General features: G+C 39.4%; 1 protein-coding gene across 3 annotated transcripts in view; it reads right to left on the reverse strand.

The window, feature by feature from the left end:
* Nucleotides 1–1290: 1290 nt before the first annotated feature.
* LOC149074654 (uncharacterized) overlaps nucleotides 1291–12426 on the reverse strand; it is a 37954-nt gene continuing 26818 nt past the window's right edge. For all 3 annotated transcript variants that reach the window (XM_089247090.1, XM_089247087.1, XM_089247088.1), the window contains one exon: nucleotides 1291–1937. In XM_089247090.1, coding sequence (XP_089103216.1) covers nucleotides 1728–1937 — 210 coding nt within the window. In that variant the 3' untranslated portion in view covers nucleotides 1291–1727. The remainder of the gene's footprint in view (nucleotides 1938–12426) is intronic.

Genomic DNA, 12426 nt, shown 5'->3' on the forward strand with positions numbered 1-12426 from the left:
CCAACTACCCGATTTCTCCAAAAAAATATATGTATGTAAAACTAGTTTTATGTAAAAGTTAAAAATTTGTAAAAAACTATAAAATCCGTAAAATGTTAAAATTTAAAAATTATTCATAATTAGAGGTGCCGCAAGATCCAAAACACAACTCAAAATACCTGGTAGGAGTAATCTCAGGGCTTCAGCTGGAACAGCTTCAGCCGGCTGTTCCAAAAGGTTTCTTTCAACATGACATTGAGGATCCCGACATCAATCTCGAACTTGCACAAGATGGGTCACCACTTTGGTTGGTTTTTGGTCTCAACCTGACCGCTTGTGTTCGATTAAACGAGAGGCATATCCAAGAACGTCAAACTCTGAGAACTTCTAACTTAACATGATTTATTTAAACTTGAACAAAAGTTATTAGTTAACCAAACATAATGTTAAAACATACTGCAGTAAAAATATTATAGCATTGATTGAAGTGTGCGGCTTTCTTATATAGTGGATGAGGGCGTGGCAATATATGACTGAAAACGATCACATCACTTTGCATATGGAATGCAGCGCCGCCACACCATGTCTCTCCTCATGCCAACAAAAAAATTCTGTGTTTCTAAGTACAACATTCACAGAGATATTTGAATTCGAAAAACCGAGGAAATTTGAGAAAGAACGGCGTTAAATGTGGGTAAAACGTGTTTATGCATTTAACACTGTTCTTTCCCAAATTTGCTCCGTTTTTCGAATATCTCAGTGAATATTACATTTGGAAACATGGATGTTTTTCTGTTGGACTCAGAAAAGACAGGGCAACAACTTTCTAATTGGAAGTTAGAGCACAGGGGGACTGTATAAAAATTTAGATTTTTTTTTTACACACTGTATCCCAAAACTGATGCAGGGTAATTTTTGAACGCATGTTGAGCATTTTTTAAATTGGAATCATACCTCCACAACATAGGCGGAGATTGAATTGAAAGTCTGGGAGGGGGGCAAGGTCATTATTGCTGGGGGGGGGCACGATGATGATGATATCAATTCATCTATACATATATAAATTAGATCAGTCGACTCCACGTTTGATCAGTCGACTCCACGTTTGATCAGTCGACTCCACGGGGGGGCCCCCCCCGTATCTCCGTCCATGCTCCACAATGAACAGTTGATGAGATAAAAGCCGTGCTAGCACTTACAGGACACCCTGTATAATGAAGACATGTTAAATAAGTATACAAATCAACAGTATTAAAAAAGTTCACTCAAATTTTGCAGCATAACACAGAACAGATGCTGCCACTATAGCCATAAAGAAAAAAACATTAATTTATTAAAGTTCATTGGCCAGCAAAATTATCAGAATTTTACAAGAGATTTCAGTCACACTTTCAATTATCACTATGTAATGATTTTTTACACAGACAAGAATATTCACCAATCACATTTAATAAGATGTATGTCCTCATTTTTTAATATATTTGCTTAATCAGTACATATCAACCACAAGAATAAAATGCTACCAGCAGCAGCCACAACTACATACACAAAAATACTTGATTAACACAGCGAAATAATGAAACAAACAATATACAAAATTCATTCATGTGAATACTTGAAGTGACCATAAATGCTTTATCACACAAAGCAACCATTTGGCACCCACACTCAATAGTTAAGCATGAAATTGTACATAACAATGCAGTCTCTTACTTACGAGTGTCTTCAAATGGCAATGATTCTTCAAATTACTCTGTATGAAAACTGGACTGTGAAGCATTATTTTTGTTCAAGTTGTCTGGGGTAGCTTGAAATAAAACATAAGAAGCTGATGATATATCATCCTTGGAATGTGTATTACTTGCAGTTACTGACTCTGCTTCACTATTGACACTTTTATTTTCTTCATTTGCCTTGCTTGTGTTTCCATTCAGATCTAGTGTTTGCGGGTGGTTTTTCTGAAATAAATAAAAGTAAATAAAATAAATAAGTAAAACACACAAGTCATGGTGTAAGAGAGAATGAGGAGTTTCTTTCAGTTTTAGCATAATTTTTAATAATGTTTAAGAAAAAATATAACAGAAAAATTTCTTGCCTAAAGTAAATAGACAATAATTTGCATAAAAAAAATTTCAACCATAGTGTCCAGTCTGTGTGCGATACCAGATACCATATGTCTCTATGAGGTACCAAATACATACAGGGCATCCATAATTAAAATACCCTATTTTAAAGTAGTCTACAGGCGAAACCAGTCATCCATCAGAAGTGTAAAGTTTTGTGGAGGACTTCATGAAGTAATGGGAATTTGTTTCAGGGAGAAAAAAATTAGTTGCACATGTCACCACCAGAGGGCATTCCCCTTTGAATACATATGGTAAACATGTAAATTTATGTAATGTCACACAGCAGCTGTTATAAAATCTAAATACATTTGCAGAGATTTTGTTTCTCAATGTGTTTGCTGCTCACAATGACGATAAGTGTATGAGATCATGCTTTCTTGGTATAAAATTGTTTTAACAAAACAACAATTCCGCAGTAACTACTCTACGGAAATTTCAGACTTGGAAGAGGATTCAAAAAGGTCCAATGAATGTTAAAAACCTTCTGAGTATGATAACGAAATTTGAAACCATAGGATTGTTGGCTGTTCGTCCTGGAAGAGGAAGAAAACCTGTATCTATAGACGCAGTACAGGAGGTTTCGCTTCAGGTGGAAGAAGACAGAGCTTCAAATTCTTGTGATAGCACTATCGTCAGACGTGTAGCACAGGCGTTTGATAGGCCACATTAAACTGTCCATAAAATCATGCAAAACATCCTCCGATATTATCCGTACAAACTTTCACTTGTGCAGCGGTTGCTTCCACATGATTATGACGCTCAACTCCGGTTCTCACTGCAGTTTCTAGCTCGTGTTGAGGTCGATTCAGAATGGCCTTGGACTATCCTCTGGACAGACGAAGCGCATTTTCACTTGGATGGTGCAGTCAATACTCACAACTGTCGAATTCGGGAACAAGAAAATCTGTAAGCTATTTTAGATGTTCTGTTGTATTCACCAAAAGTTATGGTATGGTGTGGATTTACTGCATCATTTATTCTCGGTCCCTACTTCTATGAGGAGTTATGTTCTACAAGTCCAGTGACATGTCCAATCACCAGGAAGCGATATGCATTGCTGTTACAGGACAAAATTGTTCCGGCTCTGCAAGCACGTCACTGCCTTGCAAATGCAATCTTTATGTAAGACGAAGCTTCTCCACACATTGCAGTGTGTGTTAAGAATATTCTTAAAACACATTTTACAGAAGAACATGTCATCAGCTATCACTTCCCTAATCGATGGCCTCCCTGATCCCCGGACCTTAATCCATGCGATTTTTGGCTTTGGGGGTATTTTAAATGTCTTGGTAAGTCGTGACAACCCAAGAACTTTACCTGACCTTAAAAGCAGCATTTCACGCCACATGCTGAACATTTCCCTGCACACACTTTGGTCAGTTGTGGAACATGCCATCTTGTGATTCCACATGGTATCTGAAAATGATGGCCATCATGTGGAACATGTTTTGTTGCAGTAACAATTGTAAAAGTGTTTAACAATTATTAAAATTGTAAACGTTTGCCTAAATGTGTCTTTTTTTTTATTAAAACGCCCTCTGGTGACGGCATGTGCAACTAATTTTTTCTCCTGAAACAAATTCTCATCACTTCATGAAGTCCTCCATAAAATTTCACAATTTATGATGAATGGTTTCGCCCGTAGGCTACTTTGAAGTAGGGTCTTTTAATTATGGACACCCTGTACTCTCATAACAGGTTAAACCCCTCTTCATCATAGTTCTGCCTTATGTTTGACAGTAGTGTGTGATGCAATAGTTGGGAATGGGTGTTTTCAAGTGCTGGAGGACAAGTTACGGGCAGAGTTGTGATGCTATAGCGATGGATCAGATCTGATAGTTTATTCAAATTCAAACGATTCTCAAGCAATGCTGAAGATGAAATTTCAGGACATTGGGGACATAATAATAATTACTAAAAGACACTTCAATCTCGAAATTTCATTTTCTGTGCATATTTGCATATAGTGTAATTAAACTTTAATTTGTGACTTAAAATTTTTTTTAACTACAATACTAAATTTTACTACGTACTGATTACATTTTTTTCTTAAGTCACAAATCAATGTTCAATTACATTATATGTAAATATGCACAGAAAATGAAATTTCGAGATTCAAGTGTCTTTTAGAAAAACTATAATACTAAATTTTACTACGTACTGATTTTTCTTTCTTATGTTAAAAAGCTCTATTTCTTGTAATTCTTTCCAGTCGCCTCAGTTTTGAGATAGAGAGGTTTGACTGTATTTGTATCACTGGTTCACTTATATCCAGACTTGAGCAGGAGTGAAGTTTGTCACACCGAGCTGCAAAATATTAGGGGCCATAAAAAATTACAGCCTGGATCTGCTTTTAGCAAGTCTGGTTTTAATGAGCAAATCAATTCATTTTGTTTGATGCAATGCTAATTGTACAGCAATTCTGTCACTTTTAGCGAGCAGGTTTTTTACAGTAGCTCAAATTTAATGAGGGTTTCAGAAGGAAAACTCCAAAAAATGGGAGAAAATGAAAAGTAAATTAAGAACCACCCTAAAACTGAGTTTTTTTTACTGCTCTCATAAATATGGAGGTAATGCACTTGATGAGGGATGATTGTCAACCAAATGGTTCTACAAAAGGGTTATCGCCCCCTTCACATTTATTGTCAATGTTCAGGAACAGCAACATTTTGTCTAGAAGGGAGAAATGGGCATGAAAAATGAAGATAAAAAACTGACCAATCAGAATTTCAAAAAAATGGCAAATTCAGTGCTTGCTCAACTTCCCATACACACTCAACATGTTCAAGTGTGAGGATCATCAGCAGAGTTTTTCCTTTCCCACGTGTTGTATTTTTAATATTTTTGTAGGAGAAAAATAAGTTTTCACTGTCAAAGTGAAATCATCAATCACTAGAATCTGTAGACTCATCAGGAACACTATCTCGGGATAGCAGAAATGCCAGATTTAACCTGTCGATGTTGACCACCTTTTCTCTATCATTTACTTACACTGCAAAGTCCTTGGTCAGTCTCCATACGACACAGAATGGACCTTCATAGACGTACTGGAGAGACTTCTTGAAAGGACTATGATATATGAGGACATGAGTGTAGATGGTGAGGACATAGATATTTGGCAGTCTATGTCTCACAAGATTTGTTGATTTCAGAGAGCTCATGATCCTCTGCAATTGAGTTATGTAGTCAGGAGTATTGGATACATAGGCAGAGATACAGTGCGTCTCAAAAGTATAAAGAATGTGTATTTTCCACATGCATTTTCCTGAATAAAATATGAAAGAAAGCAACATCTTAAAAAGTTTTAACACACAATCATGGAACTGATTAAGCACACACCTTTGGAATAATTTTGACATGAAATACAAAATTCCAATTTGAGTTAACAAAATTTAAAAAATACTGTCTCAAAAAAGCATAGAGAAAAACTTATAAAACAGTGATTTCACAAAGAAGTTTAACAAATTTGCATTAAGGTGGATTGCACATGAACAGTACTTTGACACACTGTATAAAAGGCTCAATAACTTTTACACTTCATTTAGTTGTAAAAATGCCCTACAACGTTAATTTTTTTGTAAGGAAGCCTGCCTTGATATAGTATGACGTCTTGAAGCAAATGGATGGAGTGTTTCCCAAATTTTTAGGGAAATTAATTGAGGTGAGTTAGCTAACAACAAAGTCTTACCAAGAAATAGTGATTTTATTGGAAAGAAACAATTTGGATGGCCAAGAAAAACATGACCACATTTATGTTCAATGTAAAAATTTTCACAATGTGAAGTTTTCAGCATACTGTAATAACTCAAACTACACAATGCTTCCAAGTATCTGAGAAAGCAGTAACAATGTGAACTGAAAGAAAAACCTCCCATTACCACAACAGATGCTCCTCTATTCTGTCTACTAAGAGGTATTCTGAAGTTCACAGCTCAAATCATGCCAGTAACAGTTCCAGCCATTTGGGTCATTTAAGAGTTGAACTTCTTTTTTCATGAGAGAAAATATCTGTTACTCATTTGTCCTTCCAAAGAATGTGAAAAAAACCATGATAATCAAGCTTGTTTGTGGTGCACATAAAGTTTTGAGAACGAACACATTTTGTTACACACAGTGTTACGGCTTTCTATGGTACTTAGACAAACTGTGTACTTTGAGATTTTACAGTTGATATGCTGAAAAACTTCACGTAGTGAAATTTTTTATGTTGAATACAAATGTGGTGATTTATTTCTGTTGTTTTTCTTAGCCACCCAGTTTGTTTGTTTCTGATAAAATCACTATTGCTTGGTAAGACTTTGTGACTAACTGACTGACTTCTATAATTTCCCTGGAAATTGGTAAAACACTCAATCCATTTGCTTCATGATTCCTTACTTTCAAGGCTTCCTCACAAAAAAAATGAATGTTGCGTAACATTTTTAAAACTAATTGAACAGTGAAAAATATTGAGTCTTTGATTAACTATACCAAAGTACTGTCCATGTGTGATCCAATTTTATGCAAATTTGTTAGACTTCTTTAGGAAATCATTGTTTTATACATTTTTCTCTATAATTCCAATTCCGAGACATTTTTTTTGTTATAACTCAAGTTGAAATTTTGTTATTCATGTCAAAATTATTGCAAAGACTTACATGAATTAGTTCCATGATCGTGTTAAAACTTTTTAAGATGTTGCTTTCATTCATATTTTATTTAAAAAATATGCATTCTCTATACTTTTGAGATTCACTATAGACTTGAAAGGCTGCGGGGGGGGGGGGGGTTATGATGATATCAATTCATATACAGGTGAGAACTTGGTTAATTCAAGTTTTAGGATAATTTGAATTTCAGGAGTTCCCTTTGACAGTCCTATTCAATTTAATGTTGATTGGATTGGATTGGATTGGATTTTGAATTTTTGGCGCAAGGACCAATTTGGTCAAACTGCGCCAAAGCAAGACATAAAAATGAGAAAAATGTCCTTCTGTCATGTCAAAAAACTAAAACATATAAAACGGAACATGAAACGTAAAACAATGACATAAATTTTAAAAACTATAATTTGTCATAAAAACCAATGGCTTTGATGAATTTAAAAATGCGAGATGCATCGCTATTGTCATTTAAAATATCATGAAGTGAAAGATGACTATGACCAAAAGTGGTCGTAAAATGATGACGATGATGTGAACAAGTAAAAGCATGAGCAATGGTTAATGGACTTTGACAATGAGGGCACTCTGGTTGACTCTCTCGTAATAATAAATATGATTGTGTTAGGCGACTGTGTCCTATGCGCAACCGGGCAAGCAGAACTTCCTCCTTTCTGTTAGTTCTGCAGCTCGAACGCCAAAGGCCAAGTGTGGGCTTGATGGCATGAAGTTTATTATTTATCTGATGGTTCCAATGATCCTGCCAGCGGTGATGCATCACTTCCCGGAGGATTGAGAAGTAGTCACTGGCAGGTACCAAAAGGTTACTGTCAATGTTAGCTGTTGTTCGAGCTGCGGTGTCTGCTTTTTCGTTGCCCGGTATTCCTACATGACCTGGTACCCAGTAAAATTTTACTGTGGTACCATGATGAATGAGGTAATGCAGTTCATGAAAAATGGCATGAATGAATGGATGAGTGTGAAAAGTGAAGGAACACAGTGCTTGCAATGCGCTGAGAGAGTCGCTATAGATTATGCATCGTCGGTGGCGTTTGCGTCGTATATGACGTAGAGCCTGAAGGATTGCGTACAGTTCTGCCGAATAAATAGAGAATGTGTCTGATAGTTTGAAAGATGTCTCCTCACAGCAGATGTAGGCACAACCGACATGCCCAGGGCTCTTGGAGCCGTCGGTATATATGGGGAAGTACCTGTTGTACCTACCCCTGTGCCTGAAGAATATCTGTCGATATATGACATCTGCTGTGGTGGCTCTGGGGTATAATGATAATGAAAGAGAGACATCTGGCAGAGACTGCTCCCATGGTGCCAGTTGCCAAGCAACTGGGGCCACACGACTGATGTCTAATTCTAGTTCTTCCACAAGTGCCCTCATACGAAGACCGTAAGATGAAACACATGAAGGGCGAGCAGCAAAAAGTCTATGAAATGACGGAATGAAAATGACATTATGAAGTGGATGACCTGGTAAAGATTTCATTTTAATATAATATTTCAAAGAAAGTTGTTGGCGTCTTGATGTCAGTGATGGCTCGTTGCATTCGACATACAGGCTCTCCATTGGAGACGTCCGGAATGCTCCAGAACAAATCCGCAGGGCGAGATGGTGGACTGGGTCGAGCACACTCAGATAGCTCCGAGGTGCCGACCCGTATACAATGGAGCCGTAGTCGAGCTTCGATCTTATTAAAGCTTTATATAAGTGGAGGAGCGACTTACGGTCAGCTCCCCACGATGTAGAAGAGATGACCTTCAAGAGGTTCATCGTCTTCATGCAACGAGCTCTTAATTGCGCAATTTGAGGTTTAAATGTAAGTTTCTTGTCAAATGAAATGCCGAGGAATTTTGTATTCTCTACAATAGGTATTTGACTATTATTTAAAAATAACTGTGGTTCATCATGAAGCTCACGACGCCGGCAAAAATGCACAGCGACGGTTTTGTCAGCGGAGAAAGAGAAACCGTTATCATGAGCCCACTTGCTGATCTTGTTGAGAGCAGTTTGTAATTGTCTCTCGGCTGACCTCATATTCACTGATTGATATGATATTAACAGATCATCCACGTAAAGTGCGCCAGTGACAGACAACGGGAGTTGGTTCAACACCCCGTTGAGTCTCAAAATAAAAAGTGTCACACTTAAAATGCTACCTTGAGGTACACCTTGTTCTTGAATTTGGGGAGCTGATAATGTGCTTCCGATCCGTACCTGGAAGATGCGGCGAGCAAGAAAGTTCTTAATGAAAATGGGCAAGTTGCCCCGCAAGCCGCTATTATAGAGGTCGGAAAGAATTCCGTGCCTCCATGTACGATCGTAGGCCTTTTCTATATCGAAAAATATAGCTATCATATGCTCCCTCTTCACAAATGCTTGTCTTATTGATGTCTCAAGGCGTAACATATTGCATGTTGTGGACCTGAACCGTCTAAAGCCGCTTTGATGTTTCGATAAAATATTGTTAACCTCAAGGTAGTGCATAAGGCGATAGTTGACCATGCGTTCCATGAGCTTACATAAACAACTGGTCAAAGCAATGGGTCGGTAACTGTTAGGTTGCTGAGGATTTTTGCCAGGCTTCGGGAATGCAAGAACAATGGCTGCTCGCCAGGTGTCAGGAAATGAATGACTGACCCAGATCCGATTAAATAATATGAGTAAATGTGACAGTGATTCTGGTGAGAGATGCCGAATCATGGAATAATGAATGGCATCCGGCCCTACAGCTGAGTCAGGACTTCGCTGCAAGGCCGTCGTCAGTTCATGAAGGGTGAACAAGGAATTGTACCCCTCCGGTGTAAAAGGCCGGAAGGTGTACGATGTACGTTCGGCTGATGATTTAATGGGATGAAACGATGGGGGATAGTTCGCATCACTGGAGACAGTGGCGAAATGGGCGGCGATGGTATCCGCAATATCCCTCACATCGCTGATGATAGTGCCATTGGTGTTTAAAATAGTGATGGGATGAGACTGATAATGACCATTGATTTTTCGGATCCGGTCCCAAATGACTTTAGATGAAGTAGATGAATTGATTCCCGTGGTAAACTTTTGCCAGGACTCGCGTTGAGCCTGGCGCCTGGTTCTTCTTGCTATCGCCTTTGCTTTTAAAAATGCCAACTTGTTGTCATGGGTAGGATACCGCCGGAACCTACTCCACGCTTTCTTTTGTGCTTTAATAGTGAGATTACATTCGTGGTTCCACCAAGGTTTAGGAAATTTAGGAAGTTTCGAGGAGACTTTGGGTATTGTTTCATTGGCTGCTGAGATTATACAACTGGTCACAAGGTCGACACAATGGTCGACGTCGGGTTGCGAAACCATATCCTCCGTGATTTCTGCCTTGACCGTGAAGTCTGCCCATCGGGCGGCCACAAGCTTCCACCGAGGAGGACCCTCAGGTATGCTATGGCTTCGATCAAGGCACTTAACCACTAGAGGAAAATGATTGCTCCCGTGGAGGTACGGATCGACCGACCAGGACCAGTTCGGCAAGAGTGAAGGTGAACATAACGATAAATCTATTGCAGTGAAACTATTGTTTGGGGCATGGAAATGAGTGAAACTGCCATCATTCATGATGGCGAGGTCCATGTCTTCTAACAGCCGTTCAACCATTTCGCCACGTGGGGTGTTGCTGTTAGAACCCCAAATCATGTTATGTGCATTGAAGTCTCCAAGAAGAAAAAATGGTGGAGGTAATTGATCAATCAGATCTTCTAGATCTCTCTGTAAAATGGTGTCATTTGGTGGCAAATAAATAGAACAGATGGTAACCCTTAGGCCTGTAGAGATTTCCACCGCGATGGCTTGCAGGTTCGTGCGCAGCGTTAAAACGCGCGACGACACGTGATGTGGAACCAGCAGAGCAACACCGCGGCAAGCTCTACTCCCGTCATCGTAATCAATACGGAACAAGGAATGTCGCCTGATGTTCCATGTCTCCGAGGGCTTCGTAAAAGTTTCCTGGAGTGCCACGCAAACAGGATGATAACGATTGATCAAATCCTTGAGATCTTCATAATTGGATCTAAGACCACGAATGTTCCATTGAATTATGTTGGCCATAAATTAAGTAGAATTAGACGGTTCAAGATTTTTAAATTTATTCCGGTCTAGTTTACGGCGAGTAGTACCGGAATCTGATCTATTGTCAAGGTCCATGTCACCAATTGATTTGTCATCAAGAAGTGACACATTCTTCATGGATGGACATTTCAGCGCTCTCTGTACAGCTTTTCGTGAATATCCGGTCTTGAATGGTTTCTTTTTTGATTTGTTTGCAGAGTTGATTTTTGGTTTAGTATCTGTAGTTATTTTGAATGTGTTAGCCGTTGCTTTTCCCGCTTCTTCTTCGGAGGTAGTGGACTCCCTCCGGAATCCAGCGGAGCAACAGCAGCCACAACTATTGCATGATTGATTGGATGAAGTTTGAGTAGATGTGTTAGCAATTGGTTCGGTCTGAGTTGTAATAGAAACTTTTGTTACACAGTTAATCTTGTTAGTAGTCGGTGATTGTGAAGTCGTATTGGCGTATGATTTACCAACTATTGGAGCTTGGTTAGATGTTATGCGACGACGTGCTTCGATATACGAGATGTTATTAAGGACCTTGATCTTCTGGATCTCTTTTTCTTCATTCCATTTCGGACATTTCCTGTCAAATGCGGGGTGATTGCCACCGCAATTGACGCACTTGAATGATGTTGAAGTGCAGTCGTCCGAAATGTGGTCCTTCTCACCGCATTTTGCGCAGGTGGGTTGACTTCGGCACGCCGTTCGTGAATGACCGAATTTCTGGCAGTTGAAGCATCTTACAGGGTTAGGTATATATGGCCGGATTTTGAGGCTGTAATAACCGATCTTAATATCTTTCGGTAATGTTGGCGATGAGAATGTAAGGATTATGTTGCGTGATGGAGCTGGGTTGCCATCTTTGCGGCTCATGATATGCTTGGCGGATGTTACGCCTTGAGACGCCAGCTCCTCTGTTAGTAGTTCTTCATCCATATTAATCAAGTTAGTATCTGAAATCACACCACGTGAATAATTCAACGTGGGATGGATTTTGACTATTATTGGAATGTCTCCGAGAGATGTGAGCTTTTGAACGAGTTCGGATTGTTTAGGTGTGTTAGTTTCAATTAGAAGGTCTCCTGAACGAAGAGCCTTCACTGATTTTAATGTGCCTATTGCGCCATAGAGAGCTTTGTCTATTATGAATGGTGATACTTTGGCCAGCGGTTTATCAGTGTCAGTACAATGCAGGAAGAAAAATGAAACAGCAGGAGTAGGATCAGTGACAATAGTTTCGCTCATAGCAGTTCTTTGACGTTTTGGTGCATTTTGATTTTTCCCCATTTTGGAGATAATGTGTTCGGCTCCTACCGACCATGCCCACCATGGAGCCCTACAAGGGGACGCGCACACGTAACCGATGAAGGTTAGTAGCAACGCCAGGTTAGGTAGGAGCTATACACCACCGAAGCAGGCGAGCAGACGCGTTCAAGATCCAAGATCGCCGTGAAGCAGCACCAACAAACCTCAACGACGTCCGGCAGGCCCGGCCCCTCTACCTGCCCAGTAGTGTAACCCCTTCAGCCACCGAGGCGACCACAGCCGATTGACTTGGACGGGGCTAATCCAAGCCTCCCGTTTC

This window comes from Pholcus phalangioides, unplaced genomic scaffold (assembly GCF_987345545.1).
Source record: "Pholcus phalangioides strain wild (caught in Gottingen) unplaced genomic scaffold, Ppha-v1.0 ptg000017l_1, whole genome shotgun sequence".
Taxonomy (NCBI): Eukaryota; Metazoa; Arthropoda; class Arachnida; order Araneae; family Pholcidae; genus Pholcus; species Pholcus phalangioides.